Below are 20,746 nucleotides of genomic sequence, written 5' to 3'. Positions count from 1 at the left end.
TCCATCTAGGTCAAGCTTCTTATTACACTGTAGGTCTGAGTGCCACAGGCCACGAGCAAAATAATTATTTGCCTTTTGTCTCCTTCTTTGCCATTTGTTCTGAAAAAGTAATGCATATATATTGCACGCAATCCTTCTAATCCGTATTAAAAGGCTAAGCTTACCAAAAAGCGGCATGATGGTGCTCCTTCCTACCTTGCTAGTCCCACAATCAGGTCCCACTACCTCGTCGCCAATGTAGTAACAGGAACTTCAGGCGAGCATCAGTGAATAACTGCAACAGACAGTTTATTTCGAGGCATAAACTATTTAGAAAAAGTATGCAGGAACATTACAATACCAGCCAGCGACCCCAAAACTTCTCCCCGACTGGTCCTGTTCTGTGGGTTTTAAAGACCTCTAGCCTACTAGAATTGCACACGCTTTGCCCTGATAGGTATTGGCATCACCTGGCCTCCGAGGTTTGCCAAGGCCTTGGTTTGGGAGGTCACATGACCTCGATATTCACTGGAACACACATGAACAGGTCTATACTACGCTAAGACAAGAGTATGAATTGCTAAATACATACACAGTTTATGTATAACATATCCTTGTTCAAAAATATATCTATCATCCCGAAACTCCTTAAAACTTCCCCTTTATCCAAACGACATCCAAATCATGTAGACCCAAAAGCCAAACCCAGCTTCTAGTTACAACACAATACAGGGATGATACTGAAGTCTGGGGAATTTCTTGTTCATGTTCAGCCAAGATATTTAAACTCCCTTTATGAAGGTTTCTACACTACATTGGCTCTAAGGCTTAGAGGCGGTTCGATGTAAAACTGGCCTCCAGGCTGCTAGATGTAAACTGTCCTCCCTGCTTCTGAGGGTGCTGACAATTACACAATTTCTCCCCTTTGATTCTGCAATCTGTGCAGTTGACTGTCAAATTCCTTGACTCTGGAAATTAGCATGTGTATTCTTCATTGTTCTCCCAATCGTCTAGGTAAGCTGTTCTACTATATATGATTCGTGTCACGGCTGTTACTCGGCAAATCCATGACATCATGCTGAGGTGGTGCAGATTGGAAGCTGGGATATCTGGGCCCAGAGATAGTCAGAGTCATCCTACAAAGCCACCTGCAGTCAGAAGCCTTCCAGCAGCCATGATGTAGCCCCAGAAGTGGCATTGTGCAGGAGCACGAGCACAGGCAAAGGCACAAAGTGTTCTGAAAAAGAGTCGGGCAAACTTGAAATGATAACACTGTTTTCTTCTCTCCAAGGATACTGCCAGACCAGCATTTGCTGTTTTTATTTCAAATTTCCAGCCTCCAACAAGTCCAGTAGTACTTTGCTGCTATTTTAGTGTTTTATTCAACAACAATAGAACGCTTTGTAAAATGTTGCATTTTGCCTTAAGGCATCTTGTTTTAAAATTTCTGCTATTTCTGTCTAACATTTAACAAGTATTGACAGCATTTTGAGTGATCAACATTAAAAATCTAGGACATTTGACCTCAGTTCAACAAGTTAAAAAATAGGAAGAAATGAAAAGTGTTAATTGAGTAATAACACATAAGGCTGACATTAATGAGAAGATTGAAACAAATATTGGGCTGCTATATTGCCACTGAGATAAAATATTAGTTTCTATGCAAAGTACTTAGAAGTTGAAGTTCCTCAGCTTTTCTGGTAGAATTCGACCATAACTCCGATGGTTATGAAATATGGTATGATCTATTTACACCAAGTTCCAACCTAAACTGGGGTTTCTGACTTGACCTTGTAAGAGGCAGAGTCTCTGCCCACCCAGCAGAAGGCCAGTGACCCATAAGCATTTGGGATGGAACCTCATACACTAGGAATTCCTGCTTTTCCAAACCATATGATACCGTTTCAAATGCTGCGCTGTGTGTCATATCACAGAACTGTGCATACGGACCCACGAAGGGGGTGGGGGAGGGGGGGGCATTACTCACCAGGAAATGGACAGCAGACACGTGGGGGAGCTTCTGGCAGCATATGTTGGCTCTGTGCAGATCAGGCATTCTGTTGGACCACTCCGGAGGCTTTTATTATTTTCAGGCAATTTAATATTCCTGTATCTTTTCTAATTCTGTACTATTCATATTATTGTTCTCTTATAATGTTTCTGTTTTCAAAATTATTTTCAGAGATCCACAGACATTCCACTTCTGTGGTGGTGGAAATCATGGCTATGATAATGAATACAAAAGCATGCAAGTAAGTAATTAGATATGTATAATAGTGTACAGCTCAAAATTGTCATTTTGAGGGATAATATCCTCTGTCCTGGGTGAAGTTTGAATGCATTCTTTGTATGATACATGGTATGATTTTGCTATAGATAACCTTCCACTATCCAGCTGGCATGCTTGGGGTAATTTCCTATTTCTGTATTCTTGGCATGAAATGTCAGCCACCATGAACATATTGGAACAGTGCAGAAGTTCAGGGCATGATTGTCCATCATTGAAATTGCTGTACCACAGAAATGTGTTACTACCTTACAGTCTCACTTAGGCATATCAGAAGGATGGCTAATGTGGCAGTGGATGGACGCACAATGGTGCCATTGGAAGTGAGCCTCAGCACATTCTTCAAGCAGAATGGTAGGGTCCAAACTCTGCATCTCATAATAGTTCACTTGACCTGAATGGCTGATGTTGACACTGAGAGGAGGTAACTTTATTAATCGGTTTTCCAGTGGGACTGCAACCTCTGTGTATGTATAATCATAAAGTTTAGATTACAAGACCCACAAGCATCTGACCATCATGAGATAATTGTGCACAATGTGCACCTGAATTTGCAGCATGCACTTTCAACAATAAGGAACCAACAGGAGTGTTGACTCTTTGGTACCAAAATTGACAAGATAGTTGTTTCTGATTTGGTGCAAATTTGGGATTTTGAAATTAATGGTCATTCAAACCCATTATAATTTTCCATCGTCATTGCGTACATGGGACATTTTCTTTTGTAGGATCTGAGGGGAATAATTCCCTATTAATACGTGCTTTCCCTATTTATCAAACAAAATTGAGTTTTGTTTTCCTCCTTGTATTAACAATGTTTTTCCTTGTTGGTTAATTCCAGGCCATCTTCATCGGAAATGGGCCAGGCTTCAGATATAAGACGGAGATTAATCCATTTGACAATATTGAACTCTACAACCTGATGTGTGGTAAGTGTTGCCATATTATAACTATGTTTATGAAAGTGAATGGATTAATTTCAGCTTCAAATTATAGTTGATTACCACTGATGTTCCTGCGAATAAAATATATCATAGAATTTACAGTGCAATATATCTTCAATCTGCTTTTATATGCTACGGATGCTCCCATAATGAATCCCCACATTGATTCTGTATACACCTCTCGCTGCCTCAGGAAGGCAGACAGCATTATCAGAGACCCCTCCCACCCAGACTTTGCCTTCTTCCAGACCCTTCCATCAGGCAGAAGGTACAGAAATCTGAAGACTCGCACATCCAGACATAGGAACAGATTCTTCCCCACAGCTACAAGACTCCTCAACGACTCCCCCTCAGCTGATCTGTTCCCTGTAAGAACACTATTCATGATGCCCTATGCTGCTCTTGCTCATTTGTTTGATTTGTTTGGCCCCTTGTTCCACACTGTAACCAATCACTGTCGATGTACCATTTGTCAATGTTCTCTGTTGATTATTCTCTTTTTCTACTATGTACGTACTGTGTACGTTCTCTTGGCCGCAGAAAAATACTTTTCACTGTACTTCGGTACATGTGACAATAAAGCAAATCAAATCAAATTCAAAGTCTTTAATGTTATTGCACTGAAATTAATGCAGAATGCCTGCAGTGCAGATGATGAAGTTAGTGACTACTCAAAGTATCCTGAAGTAACCATACCTTAGCAATGAGGAATGATATAGGTGGCAAAATCATATTGGGTTGAATATTCTTAGGGGTGGCAAAGTGGTTAGCACTGCTGCCTCATGGGGCTGAGGACCTGGGTTCGATCCCGGCCCCGGGTCACTGCCCGTGTGGAGTTTGCACATTCTCCCTTTGTCTGCGTGGGTCTCACTTCCACAAACCCAAAGATGTGCAGGCAGTTATTCTGTGTAGTGACACCAACACTCCCCATTACAGATGTGAAAAAATACATGTCAAATTGGCTTCTGGCTAAGCTGAATGTGATGGTCTGGGTAACTCTTGCAAGTTGGTGTGATTTAATTGCAGGGTACTCTACTCAATTTTGTAATAGTCTCACTCACATATTTCCCCCTCCTCAACCATCTCTAGGAGAGGTGGTGGTGTCATGGTTGTTACTGGACTAGTAATCCAGAGGCCCAGACTAATGCTCAGGGAACCTGGGTTCAAATCCCAGTGCAGCTGCTGGTGGAATATAAAGCTAGTCTCAGCAATGGTAAACATGACAACCATCATCGATTGTTGTGAAAACCCATCTGGTTCATAAATGCCCTTTTGGGACGGAAAACTGCCATCCTTACCTGGTCTGGCCTACTTATACCTCCAGACCCAGGGAAATATGTTGACTTCTAACTGCCCTCTGAAATAGCTTAGCAAGCCACTCAGTTCAGGGAAACTAGGGATGGGTAATAAATGCTGGCCTTGCCAGCAATCCCCGCCTCGAATGAGGGAATAAACTAGCCCACTCTGCTTGCATAAGACAAACAAGAAGGTGAAATATAATTATCTATACTGAGGCTAGATTGTTATGCAGATGATACCAACGGGTGGTGTTCAACCCTTGTACTGGCAGTGCTAATTCATGGTGGCACATTCCCTTCCCGTGTTCCACGCCTGTAGAGAGGTGCCCCTTAAGCTATATCTAACCAATTGTCTCTCTCTAATAGAGAAAGATACCTATTGGGCCCAATTCTCCCAAAAGAATTCAAAGTTAATTTGTGGTGGGTTTTTCAGGGAGTTTCCCGCCGGCTCCAATGGCAAGTTCCCCACAGCTATTCAATGACACTTAGTCACGTTTTTGGGCCCTGGGGAGTTTCCTACCGGTTTAGCCCACACTTGAATTTATTTTAGCACTGGGGAGCTGACCTTGGAGATCGGGCCCCCATTTTGAAGGGTGCCCCAATCTCTAAGTGAGCTTGCGGGTCCCCCACACTCCCCACCCATGGGCAATGTCAGCCCCCCCCCCCCCCCCACCCCACACACACACATGGACACTACCCTCCAAGTGAGGACAACCTGCTATGGTGTCCCTGGGAGTCCCCCCCTCTTCAGGCCCTCCCTAGCCCCATTACAGTACCCCCTTCCTTCTAGGACCCCCACCCATCATCCACCCAACCACTCGGAGGCCCCTATGTATCTGCACTTCCCCACCCTTCAAATCCCCCCTCCACCCTCATTCATGGTACGAAGTCTTACAACACCAGGTTAAAGTCCAACAGGTTTGTTTCGATGTCACTAGCTTTCGGAGCGCTGCTCCTTCCTCAGGTGAATGCAGAGGTCTGTTCCAGAAACACAGATATAGACAAATTCAAAGATGCCAAACAATGCTAGGAATGCAAGCATTAGCAGGTGATTAAATCTTTACAGATCCAGAGATGGGGTAACCCCAGGTTAAAGAGGTGTAAATTGTATCAAGCCAGGACAGTTGGCAGGATTTTGCAGGCCAGATGGTGGGGGATGAATGTAATGTGACATGAATCCCAGGTCCCGGTTGAGGCCGCACTCATGTGTGCGGAACTTGGCTATAAGTTTCTGCTCGGCGATTCTGCGTTGTCGCGGGTCCTGAAGGCCGCCTTGGAGAACGCTTACCCGGAGATCAGAGGCTGAATGCCCTTGACTGCTGAAGTGTCAAGGGCAAACTACCCAGTCTTCAGAACAGTGACCACGACACCACACAACCCTGTCATGGCAATCTCTGCAAGACGTGCCAGATCATTGACATGGATACCACTATTACACGTGAGAACACCACCCACCAGGTACGTGGTACATACTCGTGCGACTCGGCCAACGTTGTCTACCTCATACGCTGCAGGAAAGGATGTCCCGAAGCATGGTACATTGGCGAGACCATGCAGACGCTGCGACAACGAATGAATGGACATCGCGCAACAATCACCAGGCAGGAATGTTCCCTTCCAGTCGGGGAACACTTCAGCAGTCAAGGGCATTCAGCCTCTGATCTCCGGGTAAGCGTTCTCCAAGGCGGCCTTCAGGACCCGCGACAACGCAGAATCGCCGAGCAGAAACTTATAGCCAAGTTCCGCACACATGAGTGCGGCCTCAACCGGGACCTGGTATTCATGTCGCATTACATTCATCCCCCACCATCTGGCCTGCAAAATCCTACCAACTGTCCTGGCTTGATACAATTTACACCTCTTTAACCTGGGGTTACCCCATCTCTGGATCTGTAAAGATTTAATCACCTGCTAATGCTTGCATTCCTAGCATTGTTTGGCATCTTTGAATTTGTCTATATCTGTGTTTCTGGAACAGACCTCTGCATTCACCTGAGGAAGGAGCAGCGCTCCGAAAGCTAGTGACATCGAAACAAACCTGTTGGACTTTAACCTGGTGTTGTAAGACTTCGTACTGTGCTCACCCCAGTCCAACGCCGGCATCTCCACCTCATTCATGGGCATGGCCTCCCTCACCCCTGACCCTTGACAGTGCCACTCTGGCAATTGGGCACCCTTGCACTGCCATCCTGGCACTCAGGCAGTGCTCCTGCTGGCTTGGACGTGCCATCTGGGCACCTTGGCAGTGCCAGGGTGGCTTTACCAAGGTGCCAGCTGCAAAGTGACAAGGTGCCTGTGTTCCAGGGGGAACGCCAGGGGAGCCCGAGAGACCCCTGGCTGCCGTTCCGCCTGGTCCATGCTTGTGTGGACCAGCACTGATTGACACCCAGCTGCAACCTTGCTGGGGAGGCCGAAGAATTGAGGGAGGCTGCTGGATCCCGCGCAGGTAGGTCGCAAGTAAGTTTACGACCTACTTCTGCGAGCGTGAATTGGTCATGCTCTTTTGGGGCGGGGTTCTGACTCCAACGCCTCCCAGGGCGTCGGAGAATCCCGGGAGGCTCGCTGGAGAACATTTCCGAGATTCGCCAGCCGCATTACGCTCAAGCGAGAGCGCAACATGGCTGGAGATTTGTGCCCATAGTATTTCATGGACACTGGTTAGTTCGTCTATCTGGGTACTCTGCCTGAAGGCTGGCCTGACCCACAGTGCCGCGATCTCCACCATGGGTAGGGCAAGGAGGCAAGTTCCCCAAAGTTAGAATTGTGATCCATTGGTACCTATCTGATCCACACCAGCTATCCAGACACAAGGAATCTGAGTCACTGTGACAATCTGCACTTTTACATGCATGTTATAGCCTGGACCTATAGATTGTGATGGCAGAGGCTTCAACATTCTTTCCATCACATGACTGACCAAGAATCTCTCCTGCTGTTACCACCTGCCATGTTCTAAGTATTTACAGGTTGATAGTCAACCTGGTTGGCCATGTTATGTATGCACCTCCTTTGGCTATCAAGTCCTGGAGTGGTATTTGAACCCTGGGCTTCTGGCTCAGATGCAGGTAGGCTATACCCAGTGTTCCACAAACACTTCTTTCTGGCTAATTACAAATTTAAAAAGCAAATATTTCCTATTGGCCAGTGTTGCCGCCAAAACTGACAATAAACTGAATCATGACTAAATTCTATTTGATCAACATTATTACATCAACGACTTTACTTCAAGTACATTGGCTGTACTTTGGAAATTCCTGAGGTTTGGTTGTTGAAGGTGCAATAAAAGTGCAAGCCTTTCATCTATCAAATCCAATTCTTTTTCAGACAACGTATAATCTTCTCTATCATGGGCTCTGCATTTATTTAATGGTCCAAAGAAAAATGTTGCTTTCCATCAATATTTTCATTCAATCCAAGCAAGGTACGAATAATTATGTGTAGTAGAAGGGTCTTGCACAAGTGCTAATGTGAGACTGCCCATACAATGATGTAAGAGACACATGGCCCGTACCTAGACAGAGCCGTGTGAATTAGCAAGCAAGGAAACAACTCCTGGCTTGTACACTATGCTGTCTATTTGTAAGTAGTTCTAAGAGTCAATAAAGTCTAGTGGATCTGTGTATGACTTCAAAGACTTTTCCTGATCTACCAAACTGTATCCAACACCCTACAAAATAGTTTCCGAAACCTTTCCAGCCCTGAACCGCTAGTGACCTCCCAAGAGCATCGGAGGACCCCAAATATTCTTATCATTGTAGAGATACGTTTTAGCTCCCTCACATGAATCCCCTCCCATGCCCCCCTTACATAGCATTTAGTTTGTTCACCAGGATTTGCTCCTTTAATGCATTCTCAGAATGTGGTTATCACTGGCAAGCTAACAATTCCTCTTACTGAGTTAGAGGAGTTACCTTTGCCACTCCTCCGCTCGCTCAGCTGCTAGTATGCACAGCAACAGAGAAAAAAACCAAAGGGCTGTAGCACCATCGATTACACACGAGGCGAGACGTAGAGAACTTCAATCGAGGCTTTATTGAGCAGACTTGTTCCCCAGCAGCTCAGTCACAGAATGCAGCTGCTGGGAGCAAACCGGGTTCTTATACCCCGCCTATCTGGGTGGAGCCCAGTAGGCGGCAGATCCAATCGGGACCCAGCGTCTGTCCTCCAATAGCTCCTCGGCATTCATGGTGTACCGTATTACCCCTAATACATACCACCATATTCTCCCCTTGTTAAAAAAGAACCCGGCGGGGTGGTGGGTGGTTGGTGGTAGGGGTTTACCGGGTCGGTGCCTTAACCATTGAACTATATACAATCATGCCGCTTTTACTGCGCCACTGAATTATTCACATTTTACCCGATTAGCAGCGTTAACTATTTACAACAATGCCGCTTTACTGGGCTACTGAATTATATACATCTTAAGTCGATTCGATGAGTCGAGATGGTGCTCTGGTCGCCCTTTCCGATCGTCTCAGCCCGGGTGGTTGTGGTGGTGCTGGCTCGGGTTCGGTCGACTTTGGGAGCATCGCGCTGTCCCTCTCTGTTTCCTTCATCCTGGACGGGCCTGGGAGGAGAACCGATCCCCCCGGGAAAGGGGTGGCTGTGGGGTGCACCGGCGGGAGTGAGGGGGTGGTGATTGTTGTTGGGGGGGTGTGGGGAGCTCCGGCGGGCGCCAGGTCCTTCAGAGAGACCGTGTCCTGTCGGCCGTCTGGGAACGCCACGTAGGCGTACTGCGGGTTTGCGTGGAGTATATGTACCTTTTCCACCAGTGGGTCTGATTTGTGCGCCCGCACATGTTTCCGGAGCAGGATGGGTCCCGGGGCTGCCAGCCAGGTCGGAAGTGACGTTCCAGAAGCGGACTTCCTAGGGAAGAAAAGGAGGCGCTCGAGAGGCGTTTGGTTCGTGGTGGTACACAGCAGGGACCGGATAGAATGAAGGGCATCCGGGAGTACTTCCTGCCAGCGGGAAGTTGGGAGACTCCTAGACCGTAGGGCCAGTAGGACGGTCTTCCAGACAGTTCCATTCTCCCTCTCTATCTGCCCGTTCCCCCGGGGGTTGTAGCTGGTCGTCCTGCTCGAGGCTATGCCTTTACTGAGTAGGAATTGACGCAGCTCGTCACTCATGAAGGAGGACTCCCTATCGCTATGGATGTAGGCGGGGAAACTGAACAGGGTAAAGATGGTGCATAGGGCTTTAATGACCGTGGCCGCGGTCATGTCGGGGCAGGGGATGGCGAAGGGGACACGGGAGTATTCGTAAACGACGTTAAGAAAGTACGTGTTGCGATCGGTGGAGGAGAGGGGGCCTTTGAAGTCCAAACTGAAGCGTTCAAAGGGACCGGAAGCCTTTATCAGGTGCGCTCTATCTGGCCTGAAAAAATGCGGTTTGCATTCTGCGCAGATTTGGCAGTTCCTGGTGACTGTACGGACCTCCTCGACGGAGTACGGGAGGTTGCGGGCCTTTATGAAGTGGTAGAAACGAGTGACCCCCGGGTGGCAGAAGTCCTCGTGGAGGGCTTGGAGACGGTCCACTTGTGCGTTGGCACATGTGCCGCGAGATAGGGCATCGGACGGCTCGTTCAGCTTTCCGGGACGATACAAGATCTCATAATTGTAGGTGGAGAGTTCGATCCTCCAACGCAGGATCTTGTCGTTTTTTATCTTGCCCCGCTGTGCATTATCGAACATGAAGGCTACCGACCGTTGATCAGTGAGGAGAGTGAATCTCCTACCGGCCAGGTAATGCCTCCAATGTCGCACAGCTTCCACTATGGCTTGGGCCTCCTTTTCTACTGAGGAGTGGCGGATATCTGAAGCGTGGAGGGTCCAGGAGAAAAAGGCCATGGGTCTGCCTGCTTGGTTGGCGTGGCCGCCAGAGCTACGTTGGATGCGTCGCTCTCGACTTGGAAGGGGAGGGACTCGTCGATGGCGCGCATCGTGGCCTTTGCGATATCCGCTTTGATGCGGCTGAAGGCCTGGCGGGCCTCTGTCAACAGGGGAAAAGTAGTGGACTGGATTAGTGGGTGGGCCTTGTCTGCGTATTAAGGAACCTACTGGGCGTAATATGAAAAGAAGCCCAGGTAGCGTTTCAGGGCTTTGGCACAGTGGGGGAGAGGGAACTCCATGAGGGGGCGCATGCGTTCGGGGTCGGGGCCTATCACTCCATTACGCACTACGTAGCCAAGGATGGCTAGATGGTCGGTGCTAAACACGCATTTTTCCTCGTTGTAGGTGAGGTTGAGGGCGTTAGCGGTCTGGAGGAATTTGCGGAGGTTGGCGTCGTGGTCCTGCTGGTCGTGGCTGCAGATGGTGACGTTGTCGAGGTACGGGAACGTGGCCCGTAAACCGTGCTGGTCAACCATTCGGTCCATCTCCCGTTGGAAGACCGAGACTCCGTTCGTGACGCCGAATGGAACCCATAAGAAGTGGTATAGCCGCCCGTCTGCTTCGAAGGCAGTGGACGTGTGGTCACCGGGGCAAATGGGGAGCTGGTGGTAGGCGGACTTATGGTCCACGGTGGAGAAGACCTTGTACTGTGCAATCCGATTGACCATGCCGGATATGCGGGGAAGAGGGTACGCATCTAGCTGCGTGTACCTGTTGATGGTCTGACTGTAGTCTCCGACCATCCTCTGCTTCTCCCCTGTCTTCACTACTACCACCTGGGCTCTCCAGGGACTATTGCTGGCCTGGATTATGCCTTCCTTCAGCAGCCGCAGGACTTCGGACCTGATAAACGGGTCCTGGGTGCTGTACCGTCTGCTCCTAGTGGCGACGAGTTTGCAATCCGGGGTGAGGTTCGCAAACAAGGAGGGCGGTTCGACCTTGAGTGTCGCGAGGCCGCAGATAGTCAGTGGGGGTATAGGGCCGCCAAATTTGAATGTACAGCTCTGGAAGTTGCATTGGAAGTCCAACCCCCGGAGGGTGGGGGCGCAGAGGTGGGGAAGGACATACAGCCGGTAATTTTTGAACTCTCTCCCCTGCACCGTTAGGTTTGCGATGCAGAACCCTTTGATTGCAACGGAGTGGGACCCCGCCGCCAGGAAAATGTTTTGGGTGCTTGGCCGAATTACAAGGGAACAGCGTCTTACCGTGTCTGGATGAATAAAACTCTCCGTGCTCCCCGAGTCAATCAAACACGGCGTCTCGTGCCCGTTCACCAGCACCTTTGTCGTTGTCGACTGGAGCGTCCGGGGCCGCGACTGGTCGAGGGTCACCGATGCCAAACGTGGTTGGTGCATCAGATCGTTGTCTTCAGGCAGTGTGGAGCCGTCCACGCTGGGGTCCTTGCCTGTCAGCCAAGATGGCGGCGTCCATGGATCGCACGCGGTCGGGGGTGGACAAAATGGCCGCTCCCATGGATCGCACGCGGCCCGTGGGTAGGACGATGGCGGCGCCCGTCCCCGCCTCGTGGTGTCCGGGGCCCAAAATAGCGGCGCCCGTTGGCCACCCGTGGGTCGCTGGGGGGGTTGAGTCCGTGGTCCCGTTTCTTCCCTGGAGATAGCGGCGACCCCACGGGACTGGCACACCGCTGCGTAGTGCCCCTTTTTACCGCAGCTTTTGCAGGTGGCCGAGCGGGCCGGGCAGCGCTGGCATGGGTGTTTCGGCTGCCCGCAAAAATAGCCGCAGGGTCCCCCCGGGTGGTCTGGGATTCTGGCCGCGCACGCTTGTGGCGGGGTGGGGGGTGCCGGAGGGGTCGGTCGCGGCGGGGGTCCACGGAGCCCAAGGGGCTGTAGCGCGGTCGGTGGCATAGGCGCGGGCGTTTTGGGAGGCCACGTCGAGGGAGGCTGCAAGGGCCCGTACCTCTGTGAGTCCGAGAGAGTCTTTCTCTAAAAGTCTCTGGCGAATTTGCGACGATGCCAAACCTGCTACGTAAGCGTCTCTGATCAGGAGGTCCGTATGTTCGTTTGCCGTAACCGCTGGGCAGTTGCAGTTTATTCCCAGGATCGTTAGAGCATTGAAGAATTTGTCTAGCGATTCCCCGGGGATTTGTCGTCTCGTCGTGAGCTGGTAGCGTTCATAGACCTGGTTGACGGGCCTAATGTAGATCTCCTTCAGCAAGTTGATCACCGCTGGGAATTCTTCCGTGTCCTCGATGAGTGAGTAGATTTCGGGACTCACCCTGGAATGCAGGACCTGCATCTTCTGGTCTTCTGTTGGTCTGCCGGGGGCTGTTCGGAGGTATCCCTCAAAGCACGCCAGCCAGTGCTTAAACGCCGACGTTGCGTTAGCTGCTTGGGGGCCGATTCGCAGGCACTCCGGGGTGATCCGGAGCTCCATATTCCATTTTAAGTCTGCTCAATAAATTGTAGCACCATCGATCACACACGAGGCGAGACGAAGAGAACTTCAATCGAGGCTTTATTGAGCAGACTTGTTCAGACTCGTTCCCCAGCAGCTCAGTCACAGAATGCAGCTGCTGGGAGCAAACCGGGTTCTTATACCCCACCTATCTGGGTGGAGCCCAGTAGGCGGCAGATCCAATCGGGACCCAGCATCTGTCCTCCAATAGCTCCTCGGCATTCATGGTGTACCGTATTACCCCTAATACATACCACCACAAGGGCGTGATTCTCCGGCCTTGTTATGGCCGGTGAATAGCGAGAGAGGCAAAAAACGAGAACCGCGCCAGGCGCCAAACCGTTTGCGATGCAACCGGCCCGCTCCCATAGGCGAAATTGGGATCTCGACGTAGTGTGGCGAGAAACCAATTATCATCACTTCAGCCCTATTTCCATACAATTAACGGGAGCCACTCCTTATCTTACGGCCTCCCGTCATTCAGTGTTCATGATGGCGCTGGTTAGTACTCCTTTTGAAAAACGTGAACCTGGCGGAAGGGAGCCAAGGAGGTGAGTAACCATCTTTGCTCACAGGCAAAGAGCCCGGATGTGCTGGGCGTGCCACCCCAGTGCTCGGTGAGGGATGGGGTGACCCTTTGCAGGGGTGGGCCATCCATGGGAATGGGTTAGGTGCTGGGGGGGCAACCGGGCAGGCAACCATTCAGGGCACCACCATGACAACCCCTAGATCGTGTGTATCCATTCCGGGGGCAACCCTTGTCCTGCCCGTTTGCCCCACCGACCACCCATGACTCCCCACCGACTGCTGTGGCCTCTGGATGCGCGGCTGAAGGCTATTGTTAATAGGGAATTGGCAATCGTAGTTAAGTGAGTACTTCACACAACGTAAGTGGATTCCCGTGGGTGGGCAGGCCATGTAGCATGTGGGAGTCATTACCTAGCATTCCAATCAGATTGCGATGCCTGGACACTGTGCCTGAACAGTACGGGCAGCAACACCACACATGCAGCAGCCAACACCCGAACACCCCAGGAATGGAACACAGCTTCGGAACATGTCCACAGCCGGAGGGTGAGTGAGTGCAATGGGGAGGGAACCAGCACCTGGTCCAGGTGATGGTATGAGCTGGTGTCCGGGGTAGAGGGTCTGGGGTCTGGTGAGGGTCGCCCGCTGCAGTCAGGAGCGCATGGGCAGAGCGTTCCCGGTTGTGGGGGGGGGGGGGGGGGATCAATGGGGGATTGGAGGGTCCCGGATGGGGGCCGCTGCTGTTTGCCAGTCTAACACCGCCTCCCAATTCCTTACAGGTATTGAACGCTATGGGAAGGATATTGAATGCAGAATTTGTCCTCGTAGTGCTGCTGCTAGGCCAGGCGGCCAGATGCCGGAGACGATGACAGCAGTAGTATTTGCAGATGCTCGAGGCAGCGGCCCACATGCCGGACCCCGCCCCACACCCTGAGAATCCGTCCGCCCAACAGGCCAGGGAGGGACCCAGAAGGGAAGTCCCGCATCAGCCCAGGGTGTATAAGCGTTGAACAAATGACAGACAACGTGTGCCGCAAGAGGCTCCGTCTCAACAAAGAGATGGTGCGGCACTATGCCATGACCTCACAGACTTGGCATCACGTGGAGGAGGAGGACCTGGTGGCCGTCAAGGTCACCGCAGCCCTGAACTCTTATGCCTCAGGATCATTCCAGGGCTCGAGCGGGCACCTATGTGGTATCTCACAGGCCACAGTCTGCAGGTAAGCATACACCCCTGTATGCTTCACCCGATGCCGGTGTTATCTCGTTACATTGTGTACCCTGTGTTGCCCTTTTATGTATTTTCTTTTCTTTTCATGTACTTAATGATCCGTTGAGCTGCTCGCAGAAAAATACTTTTCACTGTACCTCGGTACACGTGACAATAAACCAATCCAATCCAAATCTACATCCAGCAGGTCACGGATGCCTGTATGCCCGGACGGAAAACTACATCATCTTTGATATGGACCAAGCCCAACAAGCTGCCCAGGCTGTTGGTTTCTCCGCCATCGCTTGGATGCCCCAGGTCTGGTGATAATAAATGGCACGCAATCCGCCCTGCACTCACCGGGCCATCTGGGAGTGCCCTATGTTAACCGAAAGGGGTTCCACTCCCTCAACATACAGCTTGTGTGCGGCCACCAGATGAAGATAATGCACGTATGTGCACACTTCCCGCAGTGTCCATGACAGCTACATCCTTGGTCATCCCCAGCCTCTTCGAGGAGCATCCCTGGATGCGACTGGCTTTTGGGGGATAAAGGGTACCCGCTGAAGACCTGGATAATGACGGCAGTACAGAGGCCGGAGACTGAAACGGAGACCCGATACAATGAGGCCCAAGTGGCCACCCAGGCTGTGACTGAGCGATGCATTGGATTCCTCAAGATGCGGTCCTGATGCCTCGACCACTCTGGTGGTGCACTCCAGTACACCGCACTCCAGTACACCCCCAGAGGGTCGCCCGCTTTGTGTTGGTCTTCTGTGTCCTCCACAACCTCGCACAGTAGCGTGGTGGCAAGCTGGCGATCGGTGATGAGGAACATGTGCCCAGCTCTGAGGAGGAGGAGGCCGATGAGGTGGTGCCGGACCAGCAAGGGCTGGAGGACGAGGCCGGGGAGGAACCAGGGGACCAGCTGGAGGTTGTAGGACAGATGGCAGTGGCGAGGGGTCGGCAAGCCCGGAGGACCTGGGAGGCCCTCATACTCACTTGATTCACTTAGGACGTGGCCTGGTCCGTCACCCCCCACTCCCATTTTCCACCCTCCAGGGTATGTGCTACATCACTCCCGGGTGCTGGGACTGTGTCAGCGCCATCAGCGGGTTACTGTCGATGGCCGGGGGGTTATGATAACCCGCAGAGGGCCAAGTACCAGTGCTCTTCAATCTATGTCATAGTCTGACCCCTGCCTGTCTGCTGAGTGCTCGTTCACACTCATCACCCGCACACAGTGTGCCCGGGAGAGGAGGATGCCGAGAGAGATAGGCCAAGGGTTTGGAGGCCATCCTGCATTGCGGAGGAAAATGACAGAGTCATCATACTGGTTGTGAACAAGGGTGTTTTATGTGTAATACAATTCCCCACTCTCCCGACGGTGCTATCCCCCACCCCCCAACCACTCTCACCCCCTACCTACCCCCCATCCCTCCCTCCCCGGTGCCCACAGTGATCCTCGATGTGCTTGGCCTTCCAAGCTTTACTGCTACATCTAGGTGTCTCCCCAGGATGCACACCAGAGGTGGAGGCCACCAGCTGCTTATCTCGTCCCATGGCCATCGATGCCCCTGGCAGGCTTCCTCTGGGGGCTCTGGAGCCAAGGGCCCCCACTCTCTTGTCGACGGGACATACACAGCCGTGCCTCCCGGTCCCATGTGCTGACTGCAAGACACGGCCTTATCAGAGGGGTGGAAATCAGGGTAGCTGATGGCCACTGTCACAATTCCATGGGACGGGTCTGGGTTGCCACCCAGCGCCCCCTCCTCCTAATCAGTGCCTATAGGGCCCTGGCGTTCACCTTGTGTTGGATGGGCAGCTGGTTCGAGCCCTGACTGCCCCTGCATCATTTAGCTCTGCCAACCCTGGCGGTTCCCCATGGTCTGCATCAGCGTGTCGACACCCTCGGTGATGCTCCTCGGTGACTGGGCCATGCTCTGCAGTGCCTCAGCAATGCCTACCTGCGATGGGGAAGCACCGCAGTGTGTTCGCCATTCCCATCTGAGAGCGGGACATGTCCCGCAGAACCTCATCAAGGTCAGCCTGGTACTGGGTTACATCCTCCAGCGAGGCGGACATCCTATCGAGACCCTCAGCCATGGCAGTCACCGACTGCGCGATGCCTTGGACACCTTCACTAATAGTGTCGACGTTGTGCACCAGGCTCTCCATTGCCGTCGTCACCCTAGCAGTTTTGGCCTTGGTGCTCCGCATTGCTGACGCCATCTCCTGTGCCAGTAGCCTATCTGACTCCTCTAAGTGGCTATGGATCAATTGGAGTATCACTGAATGTCATCTTCTGGTAGTCCCAGCCGCACCCTAACATCTCCATCAGCTCCAGGTAACTCTGTTCCAGAGGCTCAGCATCAGGCTGCGACCAAGCTGGGTCTGGGATCCAGCAGACCTCCAACTGCTGTCTCGCCTGGGGGTTCCTGCCTGCACCTGATGTACATCAGCAGCAATGTGGTGCTCATCAGATTGTGCCCCAGAAACCTGACCGCTAACATTTTCCACCAAGACGTGTGTATCTGCGCTGGTGGGGAGTGGGGATGACAACTGTGACGTGACTATTATGGTGGCATCCTCGGAGCTCTCCTCCGAGGTGGTCTCCTGGGAGGCTGGAGAGTGGGCCACCTAGGATGGGCTGGCGCTGTCAGCTGGAGGACCTGCAGGAGAATGGACATGTGGTCAGTGGGAGGGATGAGTCAGTCAGTCAGTAAGGCAATAACAACTCACATTTGACAGGTCCCCCGGGTAGAGCCACTGGCTCCTCACCTCTGCAGCATCCGCCAGCCTCCGCGTTGGTGTCCGCTCTGTCCTCGGCCACACCAGTCACCTCCAGGGCCCGCTCCTCGAAGATGGTGAGGATTCTGATGTCTGGCACCCCACTGCAAGTCTGGGTCCTCTCCCGGCGATTGTGGGAGAGCTTTTCTTGAGGAGACACAAAGAGGGCAACGTTAGCCACACCCTTGGTTCACTCAGCATTAATAATAGAACATGCTGGTGGATGCTTAATGAATAATGCATATCGGAAATTGTGGGACAAATAATTATGACTTATGACTCTGCTGCTGGGTTTGCATGCTGGGAGCCTATACAATTCTAGGTGTGTGTGTGTGGGGGGGGGGGTCTCCTTCCCAATAGTCTACCTGTCAGCGATTTTATGGGAGAATGCCTGGTCACCCGCTCCCCAATTAAGGCCCTTAAGTGGCCACTTATCACCCCCCAACACCCCCCCCCCCCCCCCAAACAGAGATCTCTGGACTTACCCCTAGCCTGGTCTTGCAGTTCTTTGTTCTGTGACACTGTCCCAGCAGCTCTCACCATTTCCGCTAGTAGTGTTGGGATTAGAGAGCTCTCAGTCAATCAGATTGATATCATCTCTCTGAGGCAGGACTACCACCCCAGATGACATAGAAGCCCCGCCTCCAGCCAATTAATGCTCCTCGGAGTGTTAAGTGGTTGTGGGGCAACACCTGGGAGTGGGGCCAGAGATATGTTCACTGCCGAATTTAACCGCGGCGGGGCAAGAAACTCTGCCACATGAAAAATCCTGCCCAAAGGGTTGAAGCAAAATATCGCTGACATCTAGCCAGGAGCGAATGTAGCATTTGAGTGACTGTATAGCCCAGAGATTACAATGTAATCACAAACTCACTGCACGTGCCATTATCAATGCATTAGAGAAAACAATTTGTGGTGAGGAAGAGGTAATGTTGTGAATAACCACAAATTACAGGATGGATGGTACTTGCTCTGCCATTATCCTCACAAGGTGAGGTTAAAGAGTGTCAGGAAATTGCTGGATTTGCTCCCCAGTATGAATGAATCGCACCGCAGACATGGTAAAATTGATCTTGGGGATTTTAAAAATTAAAATATGTGATTGAAAAAAGGCTTATTTCATTTGTCTTTTGCTCTCTCTTTTAATCCAAACCTTATCTCCCTTATTTCTTTTTGCGAATCTAATTTGTTCCAATTCATTCCTTTTCCTTGTCACTGCTTCGTACTCTATCCTTAAATTTCAGGAGATGGATCATTGGTCTCTACGTTCAAGTCCAAGTCCCTCACTAACATCACTGTTCCATTGCCAATTTATATTTCCATAAGGTAATATGACCCGAGGGGGTGAGAAAAAACATGGCAAGGTGCCCCGTTCCAGTGATTTCTGGGCCATCAAACTTAATTTTGAAAACTTTATTATGACCTGCTACTTCGAAAGTAGGGCCAAATCTGAGTCAATTTTTCCTCAACATGTTCTGAACCAAAGTATCATGAAAACATATTTTGTAATTTCTAGTCCCATACCACAGAGTTGAATTGTGCACAAAAAAAACCAATGAGCTAAACCCAAAGTAAACAAGTTCCAGGTCCAATAATATTTATGTTTAAAAGAGGATTGCCCTTTGCTTCTTGCCACAAAATTTACATATTGAACAGTTTGTTCCAGGTTGATGAAACAATGGAGAAGTCTGTCTTATTGTGGGGACGTGTGACTGTTATCTAATTTCCTTGTGTGAATGAATATTGTACTTCCAAGTGACTCACTGAATTGCATCACCGACACTCAGAGCTGGTGAGATTGTACAACTAAATTTTACCAGACTTTTGGGAATGAGCTGGGAAGCAGGAAGACTGTCAAATTGACACAGGAAGGCAACGGGTGGTGTTCTAATCATTCACCCATGCAGTTTTGTCAGTGGGAAACGTGGTAGCAGGCCTGCTTGTCCATAGCCTAATTGAGCCACTTATATGGCCAATGAAGGATTTTTTCCCACCTCTGGTGGTATTTTTCCAACTACTAGGTTGGTTGCTGCTGAGTGGGGAGACTGCCAGGTAAATCCTGGTGGTCTCCCAGCAGTCTCTGCAGAGGGACCGCTTTTCCAGATACTTTTTGGTCCACTGAGTGATCCCCCCGCCCCGTGGCAATGGCTGCCCTTGTGCTCAGCGACCTTCTTCTTCACAGTGCCTGCCTAACTGAACTCAGCAGACCTAGATCCCACTTACCCGACCTTGGAGATGCTCAGCCATTGATGTGCCATTATCCTAAAGGTGCAGCCTCAGATGTGGCCACTGGTGGTGCTGTTGAGGCTCCTGAGCTATTAGCCCACTGATTTGACTGCCAGCTCTTGGGTGGGCAGGCCACTAAACTTTAGTAGCATGCCAACTATGGTGCCCTCCATTTATTTGGCTCCCGTTGGCAAAATGCAGACACAAGTCCCTCTGCCCCCCGATGCAGGGTGACCCACCTCTTTTGGCCCCAGAGATAGGGGGCAAGATTCTCCACTCCCGCGCCGGTTGGGAGAATCGCCTGGGCCGCCAAAATTTCCCGGGACGCCGGTCCGACGCCCTCCCGTGATTCTCTCAAGCGGCGGGAACGGCCCCGTCGAGTTCCGCGGGCCACAGGCCGCAGAATCGCCGGAGACATCCAAAATGGCGATTCTCCGGCACCCCCGCTATTCTCAGGCCCGGATGGGCAGAGCGGCCAAGCCACGCCGGCGCCGTCCACACCTGGTCACTCCCGTCGGGAACAGCGCGGGAACGCTTGGGGGGGGCCTGCGGGGGGTGGGGGGGGAGGATCCTGCACCGGGGGGTACCTCAAATGCGGCATGGACCGCGATCGGTGCCCACCGATCGTCAGGCCGTCCTCTCTGAAGGAGGACCTCCTTCCTTTCGCGGCCCTGCAAGATCCGTCCGCCATCTTCTTGCGGGGTGGACTCAGAGAGGACGGCAACCACGCATGTACGGGTTGGCGCCGGCCAACCGGCGCATGCGCGGGTGACGCCAGTTATGCGGCGCCGGCCGCGTCATCTATGCGGCGCCCCCTTTACGTGGCGACAAGGCCTGGCGCGTGTAGATGACGCGGCCCCGATCCTAGCCCATTGTTGGGGCCTGAATCGGTCGGGATCGGGGCCGTTTCGCGCCGTCGTGAACCTTGACGGCGTTCACGATGGCGCGGCCACTTCGGCGCGGGAGTGGAGAATCCCGCCCAGGGATTCAGCCTAGAGTGTCTATGAATGCATTGACTACAATGGCATTTTCCTTTTGCAATAGCAGTGATGTCAAGGGTCTGATGCTGGTATTATACGGTGTGAGTGGGTATGTTGATGTAGGTGTAAGAGGGATATCCTTAAAATGGCAAAATTATTCTATTGTAAATTGACTGTTAATGCTAATATGATTTACATGAC

The 20,746-nt window shown here is 51.3% G+C and overlaps 1 protein-coding gene across 1 annotated transcript in view; it reads left to right on the top strand.

The window, feature by feature from the left end:
- The window catches only part of LOC140410712 (ectonucleotide pyrophosphatase/phosphodiesterase family member 3-like), a 249,137-nt gene that overhangs the window by 178,057 nt on the left and 50,334 nt on the right, over nt 1-20,746 (top strand). The window contains exons 16-17 of the mRNA XM_072499153.1: nt 2,162-2,231; nt 3,108-3,195. Of these exons, the coding sequence (XP_072355254.1) occupies nt 2,162-2,231; nt 3,108-3,195 (158 nt within the window). The remainder of the gene's footprint in view (nt 1-2,161; nt 2,232-3,107; nt 3,196-20,746) is intronic.

Source organism: Scyliorhinus torazame, chromosome 4 (genome assembly GCF_047496885.1).
Source record: "Scyliorhinus torazame isolate Kashiwa2021f chromosome 4, sScyTor2.1, whole genome shotgun sequence".
NCBI classification, from domain to species: domain Eukaryota; kingdom Metazoa; phylum Chordata; class Chondrichthyes; order Carcharhiniformes; family Scyliorhinidae; genus Scyliorhinus; species Scyliorhinus torazame.
This window is presented reverse-complemented; position numbering and strand designations above follow the sequence as displayed.